The 14,340-nt window shown below is 39.9% G+C and overlaps 1 protein-coding gene across 1 annotated transcript in view; it reads left to right on the top strand.

Moving 5' to 3' along the window:
• The window catches only part of LOC129699148 (inactive dipeptidyl peptidase 10-like), a 657,345-nt gene that overhangs the window by 575,940 nt on the left and 67,065 nt on the right, over window positions 1-14,340 (top strand). Inside the window, exon 13 of the mRNA XM_055638816.1 lies at window positions 2,413-2,520. Coding sequence (XP_055494791.1) covers window positions 2,413-2,520 — 108 coding nt within the window. The remainder of the gene's footprint in view (window positions 1-2,412; window positions 2,521-14,340) is intronic.

Raw genomic sequence — 14,340 nt, 5'->3', positions numbered from 1 at the left:
ACTGCTTTGTTCTTGCACTGAATGGAAAGTAAATAGCTGGCTCATTTACTTTTTTTTAATCCAGTAATAACAATTGAAATTAACCCCCATGTATTAGTCTTCCTCTGAGATATACAATTAGCCCAATCTGCAGATTATTCTATTTAACTCTAATACTTTATACATTATTTGAAAACTAATTTTCCAATGCCTTTTCCATGTAGCATTGTACAAAATCTGCTGAATTTGGATTACCATGTATTTTCTGATGTTGGTAGATCAAATATTTCTAGAGCTCCTCTACTGAGACAAATAGAATTGAATACTGGCAGCTAAACCTGTACCTTTTAAAATAAAACAAACAAGTTTAATAATCAGGCCAAATTAGAAGAAGAATTTCACCACCTATGGTTGTCAAGCACCACAGCCAGACTATTTTAATGTTAGTGAAAATTGTATCAACACTGTAAAGTAAAACAGTGATATCATGTTATATACTGTACAGAAAGTTGAACTCTATGGAAAGCTATTAAATGAGCAGTTTATTCAGCGCCTTACAATGAGTTCATCTGTCAAATCACTTCAGAAAATCAAGTGTGAGTGATCCTCCAAATATATTGCTTCCCATTTTGGTTTTTAATTTCATAAGGTTTTGTTGAGATTAATTTGTGGATTAAAACATGCAAAAATAGTGCCGTCTAATTAATGGTCCCATCATAGTGAAAATTTATAGAGCCATATGTGTAGAAACAGGGAACTGCAGATGCTGGTTTACACAAAAAAAAAGACACAAAGCGCTGAAGTAACTCAGTTGGTCAGGCAGCATCTCTGGGGAACATGGATAGGTGACATTTTGGGTCGGGACCTTTCTTCAGAATGTTTGTGGGAGGGGGAGTGGGGGGGGGGGGGGGGGGGGGTGGGTGGGAGTTGGAAGGGTAGGACAAAGCCTGGCAGGAGATGCAGTGAGGGGTCTTTTTGATAGGCAGGTGGTTGGGCCAAAGGGCAGAGGTGAAAAGGTAGAAAGTGTGAGACAAAAAGATTGCAGTTCAAAATAGTGAAGCTAGAGGAAGGAATAACTTTGGAGTAAAAAAAGGTCACTCTTCCATTATAAGACCCAATTGTAGACAAATAAACTAGATAAAATCAAAGGATGATGAATGCCCAGTCATAATTATAGAATGAACTGTGAATTGATTTTGTAGAGCTGTATCTATTTACGAGTATTCTTGGACAAACTTGCAGATTTATGGAGGACTTCAGCAAACATTCACCAATCTATGGTTAGTCTTAAAGGAAAGCGTATTCCCACTGTGAATGTGGGATGCACAATTGAATAAATTTAAATCACAATTCCAGCAGGTAAAAGCATTTGGGGCTCTGAGAAAAGGAAAGATATTCAATCTGCTCTTTCTCCATTTATATTGTTCAGAAGATATTTGAGAACGGTCCAGGCTTACTAAAGTTGACTAGTAGTTGCATTTCTGGTAAGACTGAAAAATCATGACTAATAAAACGAAGTTCTGTAAAATCTATTAACGTTTCTTTCAAATTTAGGCTAGGTATTCTTGTAGAGATGTTTAAAATTATGAGGGGTACAGAGAGGGGTGAGTAGCATAGTGGGACTGCTGGTGCCTAGCAGCGCCAGAGACTTGTGTTTAATCCTGACCTCCGGTGCTATCTATGTGGAGTTTGCAAGTTTTCCGTGTGACCGTGTCGGTTTCGTCCGGATGCTCCGGTTTCCTCCCACGTCCCAAAGATGTACGGGTTTGTAGGTTAATTGGCCTTGAAAATTGCCCCTAATGTATCGGGAATTGATGAGAATGAAATATAAAATAAATAGGGTATATGCACAATAAGTTTTTTACCCAGAGTAAAGGAATCAAGAACCAGAGGATACAGGTTTGAGGGGAGAGGTGAAACAAGCTGCCAGAGGAAGAAGATGAGGTAGGTACTATAATAACATTTAAAAGACATTTGGACTGGTACTTGGATAGGAAAGGTTTTAGAGTGATATGGGTCAAACGTGGGCAGTAGATGAGTCATCTTGGTCAGCATGAACAAGTTGGAACGAAGAGCTTGTTTCCAAGTTGTACAACCCTAGGTATTGATTATCGTTTAACTTTATCTATTTTATTATCTGTCTTTGGGACTTAAACGGAAGCATTCTCTTTTTACCAAGAAATATGGGGCAAAGTTTCAGACTCCAGAGTATAGAATGCTTCTTTTCAAAAACCATACGTCTCTTACTGTGCTGATCCAGTGGCCAGTCATGCATTTCCTTGAGAAATCTAACTCCTTGATCATAATAACCTTGTCTGTGAGAACAATAAGAACAGTGACAGACAGGTCAGGAGTATTCAACTGTAGATTAGACGACTTGAATTTTTAAATTCAATTGGTTTTCTAATGATGATGCTGTTGATGTTTTTTTAGAATGAGGAACCAGTATTCTCAGAGGACGGTAGCAAGTTTTTTATGACTGTTCCTGTAAAACAAGGTGGTCGTGGAGAATTCCATCACATAGCAATGTTCACTCTTCAGGTAAGTTAGAGCGAATTGTGCTTTATCGATAAAAACTGTTTTTGTTATTCAGAAGACAGCCCAAAATATGAGTGATAAGATTCCAGATGGTACTACGTTTTGTCTGTCAAATGAACCTCATCTAAATTAATTAACTACAAAAGATGTTACATTCTTGGAATACTAATTGTTTTCACATTTGTTCTTGTAAACATTCCAAGCTTTGATTGATGTTGGTTAGAAGAAGCTAAATTAAAATAATTACTAGTCAACACAGAATAAAATCCTGCAATTGGCCATTTATTTGATTGAAGGAGTATAATGTGTAGGAATGATCTTGTTTCTGCTTGCATCAAACTTGCAGAAAATTTGACGTTATTGTGTGTGATCAGATTTTACAAGCACAGGAAAATAATTCTTCTGAAATCTTGGTGTAATTTCTTTTTCATTTAAAGCAAGGCCAGCATTTATTGCTCATTTCTAATTTCTATGGACCAAGCGTAGGCTTGGCGATCACTTCTCCCAACACCTCAGCTTGGTTCGCACTAACCAACCTAATCTCCTGGTGGCCCAGCACTTCAACTCCCCCTCCATTCCGAATCAGACCTTTCTGTCCTGGGCCTCCTCCATGGCCAGAGTGAGTCCCACCGCAAATTTGAGGAGCAGCACCTCATATTTCACTTGGGTCGTTTAAATCCCCAGCGGTATGAACATTGACTTCTACAATTTCAGGTAGTCATTTCTTTCTCCCTCCTTCCCTTCCCCTTCCCAGCTCTCCCACAGCCGACTGTCTCCGCCTCTTCCTTTCTTCTTCCACCCCTCCCTCCCCCCACCTCCACATCAGTCTGAAGAAGGGTCTCGACCCGAAACGTCACCTATTCCTGCGCTCCATAGATGCTGCCTCACCCGCTGAGTTTCTCCAGCATTTCTGTCTACCTAATTTCTATTGAGCTACTTTGAGGTGAGCTACTTTCTTTAACTATGGTCCATATGGTATAGCTGTTGTCACGTTGGTGCTCAGTGGTAGATGTTATACTTTCTTACCAAGAAAAATGAAAGAATTGGAGATGACCGAGTCTGAATAGTATATGATTAGGAGAGGATCTTGGAGGTTATGATGTACCTATATGTCTACAGATGGGACAAGCCTTAGATTTAAGAGGTACTGTTGAAGATGTTTTGGGAAGTTACTAAGAAGTTTCTTATGGAGGGATATATTGCTGTCATAGTATGGTAGGAGAGGAGAGTGTGAACATTTTTAAAGGTAAAGGATGAGAATGTCACTTAATTGTGCTGCTTATTTCTGGTTGGTCCTGAGGTTCTTATGTATTTCTGGAACTGCCCTCATCAAAATAGTGAAGAGTATTCCATGACATTCCAAACTTGAATATTGAAATGGTCATAAGGTGTTGGGGTGACAAGGGGTGGGTTGCAGATTATCTCACCTCTGACATTCTGTCAATAGGCATGGTATCCAGTTATGTTTCTGGTCAATGATGAAATTAGTTAATGACTAATTGTGGGATTTGGCAAGGGATACGGGAAAGGGATATGGCAATTGCAATGGCACCAATTGTGTTCAAGATGGTCATGGCCAGGAACATATTTAGTATAAGTGCCACCTGCTACAGGTAACATCACTGCTGTCTAGATGCAGTTTGGTTTTGCATATGTAGTTGTTTCATGAACTTAACACTATCACAATGGTATTGTCAGACATTGCATTAGACATTGGTCTTATTGTGAAGGCAGAACTCGATCTTAAAATGAGCCGCATGGAGGTCATTACTAGCAATATTATTGTGAACATATGCATGTGGCTCTGATGGATAAGTGAGGATATTCAGCTGGCGACCAAAATCAATTTAGAATAATATTTCACCATTCGGCAGCTAGGAATACTATGAACAGATGGTGGAACGTATTGTTGATCATCCACAGTTTGATTGAGGGTTACTTAAGAACCCTAGCAGAATCAGATGTATCTGCTTTACTACACGTGTAGTTTTGACGAACACACCAGGTAGTTCACATTTCTTTAACTTCACTTCGGTTTAGGATGCAGTACAAAATTAGGTCGGCCGTAAATTGGTTTGAAGTTCAGTTCAATGCACAGTTGAAGTGCTAAGCCTTTTGATATTACTGTACAAGTCTTACCTTACTGAAATAGATAGTTAGGACTAGACGCTCATGGCTGGAGCCTGCTTGGAAGTATAGAATACGAAAAGAAGAGGAACTATCATTAAGCCTCAAGATCGTGATCTCAAGATCAGGTTCTATCATATCGCATCCTAGTAAAATTCACATTGCAGAACACCTTAGTTACAGATGCCCACATAGTAATAGATTATTTAGATCTTCACCCACTAGATCTATGTTATTAATTTCTGTTGAATACGTTTGTGGACTCTCAGAAGCAAACAATGTGTGCATGGAGCAATTAGGTTTTAGGTTAAAATATGCTGTGCAGCACATAAAAGTGATGTGTCACACATAGAATCCATTAACTTTAAAATAAGCATTATCTTTAAACACCTTAATTTTCATGTAATACCAAAAATATGGGCCAAACTCTCTATTCCCTTCATATCCATGTGTTTGCCTAAAATCCTTTTAAATGCCACCACCATATCAGCCTCCACCACCATCCCTCATAGTATGTTTCAGGCACCCGTCCCACTGTAAAAAACCTTGCCCTGCACATCTTTAAACTTTGCCCCTCTCACCTTGAAACTATGCCCTCTAGTCTTTGATGTTTACACCCTCAGAAAAAGACTATCTATCATATCCATGCCTCTCATAATTTTATATACTACTTGCACTGGTATGAACTAGAATAAATCAAAATTATTCTATTGAAGCTTGACATTACTATTTTTTGTATGTTTACAGACAGGTTGGGGGGGGGGGGGGGGGGGTGGAGAGAAAGCAGGTTAACGTTTTCTCTCTGAATTGTGCCTAATTGTGCCTTGATAAAAAGTAATTCAGGAAGATGCAGTGTACTCTTCTTCACCCTTTTCAACCACAGTGAAACAATCAACTGGACAAGTAACAAAACAGACACAACTAGACTTTAGTCTTTATAGATACAGTACGGACACAGGCCCTTCAGCTCACCGTGTCTGCGTCAATTTTACCGAACACAATTAACCTATAAACCTGTATGTCTTTGAAATATGGGAGGAAACCCATGTGGTCACAGAGAAAAAGTACAAACTCCAGACAGACAGCACCCATAGCCAGGATCGAACCCGGGTGTCTGGTGGCAACTCTACTGCTATGCCACTATGCCACCTATATTCAACTAATAGAGCTACTGCCTCAAAGTTCTAGAGACTCTCTGTGGCTACATGGATTTCCTCCAGGTTGTCTAGTTTCCTCACACATCCCAAAGACATTGGGGTTGTTGTGTTAATTGGCCACTGTGAATTACCCCAAGTATGTAGTGAATAAGGGGTAGTCCATTTAGAACTGAGATGAGGAAAAACTTTTTCATACAGAGAGTTGTGAATTTGTGGAATTTTCTGCCTCAAAAGGCAATGGATGTATTCAAAAGTGTTAGATAGAGCTCTTAGGGCTAGCGGAATCAAAGGGTATGGGGAGAAGGCAGGAAAGGGGTACTGATTGTGGATGATCAGCCATGATCACAATGAATGGCGGTGCTGGTTCGAAGGGCCGAATGGCCTACTCCTGCACCCATTGTCAATATATCTATGTATCTATGAATGGGAGAGTGTAATGGGAGATGTTGAGAATGTGAGGAGAATAAAAACATAGGATCATTGTAAATGAGTGGTTGTGGCTAAGGACTCGGTGAGCCAAAGGACTTGTTTCCGTACTATGACTATGTGTTATCCCAAACTGTAGATCATGACACAAAGCTAAGTTTATCCATTAATAAACATCAAATGTTCTAATTATCATCATGTTGCAATTTGTGGGAGCTTGCTGTGCTGGCATCTAGACTCCTGGAAAATGGGAACCATTAAAATGGAATACAGTTTGTGAGCTACTGATCTAGAAGGCTTTGGAAAGTCTTTTACTGCAGAAAATTGATTAATATGTTCAGCAGAACACCCATTTCTCAACACACAGGCAAATGGCTAACAAGTCACGAGAAAGCATATTTCAGAAGCAATATCCACCACAAGCGGCTGATGTACTGGCAGTTTGATTTAGAACATTATTTGGTGTTCTGAACAATCTACCTCTGAGAGGGCATTGCAGTGTGAGAGCTTATTCAGACATAAATGACGTTGATGATTCAAGGACTTGAAGCTCACGGGTATGATAAGATTTCTAGAACTGAACATTGCCTTTGGAAAAGCAAAGATTAACAGGTGACATGAGTTCTCAATTGTAACATAACGTACAATAACTGCCCTTGAGGGAAATTTCTATTTTATTTTGTCTCGTGCATTGATCACAAGAAATACATCTTGCTGAAGGCCGTTTTAAATTATTTTTACCCCATTTCTTGTACCGATGTGTATCCTTAAGTTTTTGGCATCTTACTAAGCCATTATTGAATCCTTTCTATGCCATTGTAAACAATTTTCTTCCTATTTCCAAGGAACAAGAAAATAGCTTTCATAAAGATTGGAAGAAAATAGTTACTGTAAATTTGTTGCATTATAGAATTCATTTTCTACCTCTTTTAAGCCTGTTCAGTGGCATCAGTGTTAAAGTATTGCAGAAGCTTGCTTAAAATGCTTAATGTGGACAAGCTTGCAGATGGCACAAAGATAGGTGGAAGGGCAGGTAGTGTAGAGAAACCAAGGACTCTGCAGAATGACTTGGACAGTTTGAGAGAGTGGGCTGAGAGTGGCAAGTGGAATACAGCGTAGCAAAGCGAGGAGTCATGCATTTTGGTACTGGGAATTAAGAGAGAGAAGACAATTCAGAAATCCACAATACACCGGCCAACATGTCCCAGCTACACTAGTCCCACCTGCCCACGTTTGGTCCATATCCCTCCAAACCAAACCAAAAGTTGTAAAGGGCCTTGGGAGTGCTGGTGCAGGATTCCCAAAAAGTTAATTTGCAAGTAAAATTGGGAGTAAGGAAGGCAAATACAACGTTACCAGTTATTTCTAGAGGACTAGAATATAAATATAGGGGTGTATTGCTGATTCTTTATAAGGCACTGGTCAGACTGCATCTGGAGTATTGTTAGCAGTTTTACACCCCATATCTGATGAAGGATGTGCCTGGTGGAGAAGGTCCAGAGGAGATTTATGAGAATGATCCCAGGAATGATATGATGAGCACTGGGCCTGTACTGGCTGGAATTTAGAAGGAAGAGAGGGGATCACATTGAAACTGAATAGTGAAAGACCTGGATAGAGTGGATGTAGAGAGGATGTTTCCATTAGTGGAAGTGTTTAGGACTAGTAGCCATGGTCTCGGAATAAAAGGATGTACCTTTAGAATCTATGGAATTCAGTGTGAAGTCAATGGATATTTTTAAGGCAGAGATTGATGGATACTTGATTAGTAAGGGTGTCAGGGGTTATGAGGAGAGGGCAGTAGCATGGGGTTGAGAGGGCAAGATCGATCGGCCATGATTGAATGGCAGATTAGACTTGATTGGCTAAATGGTCTAAATCTGCTCTTATAACATGAACTTATGAAATTGAAATAGATATTAGATGTTAATGCACTAGTACTAAACTGGTGGATTGCTTATTTAGGGGGGAAATGAATCCGTGTGATAATAACAGGTTATCCAAACTGTGTATCTATGATCCATCTGTCTCAATCCAATGTGATCCGATTCTGGATTTTAACTCCAGTGCACTGTTTTGTATGTTGAAGGCAATAGTAACAACATATGTACATAGAACGTTCAATGTGATAGAGAAGTGGAAAGGGAATTAAATTTACATTGAGAGCCAAAGGCAATGTTTTCAGTATCTGCATTATTTAGTTGGAAAAAAATTGCAAACCAAGTACTTACTGTCTGGCAAGCAATCCCATAATTTAGAGATAGCAAGAACTGAAGACAATTAGTGATGACGTATCTATCATCAAACTGCATGCAGAAAATTATGCTGCAAAGGACCATTGCATACATGAGATACAGGAGAGGTGAAAGATCATCCCAGGAAAATTATGCAGCTGCCTGAAGAGAAACTACCATAGGTGACAGATAAGAGTGGAAACAATAGACTGTGGTTTCATGCAATTGGAGAATCATTGGTGGATGAACCACATAAAAGGCTGCTGATCAGCTGAGAAGAATAAAGATTGTCAGATAATCGTTGTTATGACACATGGCATTCCATTAGTGGCTTTGATAATATATTTTTCAGAACTGTGGCGAGAGCCAGAAGGGATTGGAGAGATTTATCAAAGTGTTCAAGGAAACTCACATTCGCGAGTACAGCACATTCAAGGTCTTTACAGGGGAAAGCAAATATAGGGTTGGGGCCAGGCTTTGAATGGCATAGTAATCTTTCGAAAGGGAAGCATTCCAGAACCTTAAGAGGAGGTTAACAATTAACAATATCAACCATCATGAGAGTCCAGAGAGGAAATCTGAGTGGTCAATAGCTAGCGGGAGCAAAATAGAGACAATAGGAGGGACATACCACGGTCAAGATGAGCTTGGGGGTTAAACATAGAGCTTAAGCACACGTTGGAAGGAACATTAAGGTGGACAGTAACTATATATCTAGCCTGGCTAATTCTGGGACTTGGTCTGTGCTCTTTTTCAATCTCTATTTATCTAAATATTAGTCTTTAAAGTATCTGTAGAGAAAAGACACAATCATTTATTTTATTAATTCTAATGCTGTAGAAAGGCTGGCCTTTTCTTCCCTCTGGATTAGCTTAGCAAGCCATTTAGATCTAAGAGGGGCCACTACATGGCAACTTAAGATGGCTATTAAATACTAGCCTTGACACTTCAAATATAAATGTTTTAAAGTTTATAATTGCATCAGCAGATGGGGAATATGGTTTGTAAGATCTATGCTGCCTTCAGCAAGTCCATTTATTTTCTGCTTCTTATCATCTTCCTGCAGGATGACATCCTTTTCAAACTTATAACTGCACCAGATTTCCTCACATTGAATATCCAATTAAACCCCCCTTGTATGGTTTGTCAGAATTGGCTATTACTGAAATAGTCAAATAGCAAAACCTGCTATATATCCAACTTTAGTTTAATTTAGAGATACAGCACGGAAACAGGCCCTTCAGGCCACTTAGTCTGCGCCGACCAGCGGTCCATGCACACTAACACTATCCTACACACACTAGGGACAATTTACATTTATAAGAAGCCAATTAATGTACAAACCTGTACGTCTTTGGAGTGTGGGAGCCAACCGAAGATCTCTGAGAATACCCATGCAGGTCAGGGAGAATATGTACAAACTCCGTCAGTGGCAGGAAAGCTATTGGAGTGGGTTTGTCCGGATATTTGATTTACTCAAATTTGGAAGAGAATGGACTAATTAAGGAAAGTGAGTGACAATAGACAATAGACAATAGGTGCAGGAGTAGGCCCTTCGGCCCTTCAAGCCAGCACCGCCATTCAATGTGATCATGGCTGATCATCCCCAATCAGTACCCCGTTCCTGCCTTCTCCCCATATCCCCTGACTCCGTTATTTTTAAGAGCCCTATCTAGCTCTCTCTTGAAAGCATCCAGAGAACCTGCCTCCACCACCCTCTGAGGCAGAGAATTCCACAGACTCACCACTCTCTGTGAGAAATAGTGTTTCCTCGTCTCTGTTCTAAATGGCTTACTCCTTATTCTTAAACTGTGGCCCCCTGGTTCTGGACTCCCCCAATATCGGGAACATGTTCCCTGCCTCTAACGTGTCCAAACCCTTATAAATCTTATATGTTTCAATGAGATACCCTCTCATCCTTCTAAACTCCAGAGCGTACAAGCCCAGCTGCTCCATTCTCTCAGCATATGACCGTCCCGCCATCCCGGGAATTAACCTAGTAAACCTTCACTGCACTCCCTCAATAGCAAGAATGTCCTTCCTCAAATTAGGGGACCAAAACTGCACACACAGTGTAGCTTTGTGTGGGCAGTTCATCTCTTGAGTTTCTTTTAGGAGGGTGACGATGGTGATTGATGAGGGCAGGGCAGTGAATGTTATCTACAGAGACCTTATTAAGACATTGTGACAAAATCACACATGATAGGCTGAACCTGAAGAATAAAGTGTGTGGAATCTACAGCGACTTTGTTGTTAGGATTCAGAACTCACTTACCCATAGAAGACAAAGGGTATTGGTGGAGGGATGCCATTCAGTGACTAATGATGTTTTTTTTTGCCATAGATAGAAATGACGGATGCAAATGTGGATGGATTGTGTTGTAAATTTGTAGAGGACACAAAAAATGGCTGAGTTGCAGACAGTGAAGTTGACTGTCAAGGGATACACAGGGTATTGCACATTTATACATATGGGTGGAGAAATGAGAGATAGTGTTTAATCAGGCCAGATGTAAGTGTTGCACTTTGGGAAGTCAAATGCTAAGGGAGAAGGGGGAAGTATACAGTTAACAGCAGGACCTGCAACAGCAATGATTTACAGTGGTTCTTGGGGTCTAAGTCCAAAGCTTCTTGAAAGTGGCAACATAATTAAATAGAGTGGTAAAGAAAGTGTAAGGCATGCTTACCTTCATTGGTTGGAGCATTGAATGTAAGAGATGGGAAGACAGGTTGCAGTTTTAGGGCACTTTGTTTGGGCCGCATTTTTAGTATTGGTGTAGTTCTGGTTGCCCCATTTACAGGAAAGATGTGGAGGTATTGGAGAGAGTGCAAAATAAGTTTACTTGGATGCTGCCTGGATTTTAGAGGGTATTCGCTATAAAGAGAGGTTGAACAAACTTGGATTGTTTTGATTGGACAACTTAGGATGAGGGTTGATCTAATATATGAGGGTAGATTCATAGCAAAAGGATTTGAGTATAGGAGTAGGGAGGTTCTACTGCAGTTGTACAGGGTCTTGGTGAGACCACACCTGGAGTATTGCGTACAGTTTTGGTCTCCTAATCTGAGGAAAGACCTTCTTGCCATAGAGGGAGTACAGAGAATGATCACCAGACTGATTCCTGGGATGTCAGGACTTTCATGTGAAGAAAGACTGGATGGACTCGGTTTGTACTCGCTAGAATTTAGAAGATTGAGGGGGAATCTTATAGAAACTTACAAAATTCTTAAGGGGTTGGACAGGCTAGATGCAGGAAGATTGTTCCCGATGTTGGGGAAGTCCAGAACAAGGGGCCACAGTTTAAGGATAAGGGAGAAATATTTTAGGACCGAGATGAGGACAACGTTTTTCACACAGAGTGGTGAATCTCTGGAATTCTCTGCCGCAGAAGGTAGTTGAGGCCAGTTCATTGGCTATATTTAAGAGGGAGTTAGATGTGGCCCTTGTGACTAAAGGGATCAGGGGATATGGAGAGAAGGCAGGTACAGGATACTAAGTTGAATGATCAGCCATGATCATATTGAATGGCGGTGCAGGCTCGAAGGGCCGAATGGCCTACTCCTGCACCTATTTTCTATGTTTCTATGTTTCTAATAGGAATGTAAAATTAAGACATAATTGATAGGGGAAACAGATAATCATAGGGATGCAAAACAGTCAGAACCTTTTTCTGAGGGTGGAAGTGTTAAATAGTTTAAGGTCAGATGGAGAAAGTTTAAAAGAGATGTGTGTGGCAGGTATTTTACACAGAATGCAACTCCAAGGGTCATGGTGAATGCAAATGTGATTTTAGCATTTGATAGGCTTTTAGAAAGGCTATCAAATATGTCAGGATTGGAGGGATATAGATCTTTTGCAAGCAGAAGGGTGTAGTTTAATTTGTCGTTTATTATTCAACATAGATATTGTGGGCCGAGGGGGGCATGCCTGTGCTGAAGTGTTTGATGTTCTATGAGCTGCTAAATTTATTTTTTGGTTTTGATAATAGCATTCCCTGCTGGAGAACATCCTATGAATAAAACAAAATATGTAGATCAAATGTCCTTTCTGAATTTTAGTGAAATTAGCAGCTAACTAGCAAGGTAGGAATGGCACAATTCAAGGACAACTTCACAATGAAGATAACTATGCGCGGGATTCTGGCACAGTACAATTAGCCCCAGTGACAGGAAGGAACCTCTGGGAGTTTGCAGACAATTTATCTTGCCAGACAAATTGATCCTGTATACTTTAATATCCTTTCATTTCCTCTTTTATCATGTGAGGATTAAAGACACATGGCTGCATCAAAGTAAGGAAATTAGTCAAGCTTCATTTCACTCAGTGGATACTGCTAATAATTTGTGAAATGTTTTACATTTTTGTATGTTTTTCTAATGCTGAGGTGAATGCATATTCATATTTTTTTTTATCGTGAATTAATTTTAAAACTGAAACGTATCTCAGAACTAAAATGGTCCATATTTATTAGTTTTTGGAGGACAAATCAAAAGCATAAATCTAAAGGATAAACTTTAAATTAGTTGGGATGAATGTCATTTTTTAATTTTGCCATATCACTTATCTCTAGTTAAAAGATACGCCCTAGTTTTGATATGCATTGCAAGTAGTATCCAAGCAGTTTTTTTTATGTTGATGGTATGTCTCTTTATCTGAATATCAAAGTGAGCTTTCACATGTGTGTCTATATATCTATCTCTATGTTTGCACCACTGTTTAAGCCATCATTTAAAATGTAAGTAAACTATCGCTTTCTCCCCATCCCTATCAAGTACTAACCATTACATAGACTGTCTAATATCACATCTGTATAATTACTCAACAGCACCCATGCCTTAATTCATCTGTTGAAAAGGATTTTCAGTTCATATTTACCAGCTCAAACGCTTTCATGATTGACGTCCCATAATCCACATTTCATAATTTCAGCTCAACCTCAGCCTGTTTGTCAGTCACACCAGCTTTCCCTGACCCATGCAGTTTGCCATTTCCCCTCGGGTAATATTTAAAATTCTCTTTGTGTGGATCCATTCCATCTTTGACTACTGCATGTTTTATGTATTTATCCCCTTGACACTGAAGCCACCTCACGACTGTGTTAACACAAATCCTGTATATTTTTCTATAATTTTCTATTTTTCAATTCTATTTCTTTTTCAAGGCTCTCCTGCTACCTTACACCGGCTCACCTACTAATCCTTTGCTCAAATTCCTAAGATACAAACTGAATGGGCTAGAAATTCTATCACACAGCACAATATTTCTACTTGTTAACCAAATACATTTCTTAGAGGTATTCAATAATGAAAATTGTGACTTACTGCGCAGCAGTCTTGAGAACTGCCTTTATGTAAATACAGGACAGCACGGTGACACAGCGGTAGAGTTGCTGCCTTACAGAACCACAGATCCTGGTTGATCCTGACCATGGGTGTTGTCTGTATGGAATTTGGACGTTCACCCCGTGTCCTGCATGGGTTTTTTCCGGGAGCTCTGGTTTCCTCCCACACTCCAAAGATGTACGGGTTTGTAGGGTAGTTGGCTTGGTAAAATTGTAAATTTTTGCTGGTGTGTGTGGGATAGTGTTAGTGTGCGGGGATCGTTGGTCGGCGCGGACTTGGTGGGCCGAAGGGCCTCTTTCCATGCTGCATGTCTAACCTAAACTAAAAAGAAACCCATTTTAAGTAGAGAAATCCTACCCAATAAAGGTTCTGCCTCACATCTTGCTGCCGCTGTCATGTTGCCATGGGCCTTGGGCATTGTCAAATTTTGTAGTAGTGGATCCTAAATTAATGCCTACTGTCCCATAGTCATACAACATAAACAGAGACCCTTCCATCAACTGATCCCCTGCAACTATCATGCATCCAATCACATT

This window comes from Leucoraja erinacea, chromosome 7 (assembly GCF_028641065.1).
Source record: "Leucoraja erinacea ecotype New England chromosome 7, Leri_hhj_1, whole genome shotgun sequence".
Taxonomy (NCBI): Eukaryota; Metazoa; Chordata; class Chondrichthyes; order Rajiformes; family Rajidae; genus Leucoraja; species Leucoraja erinaceus.
This window is presented reverse-complemented; position numbering and strand designations above follow the sequence as displayed.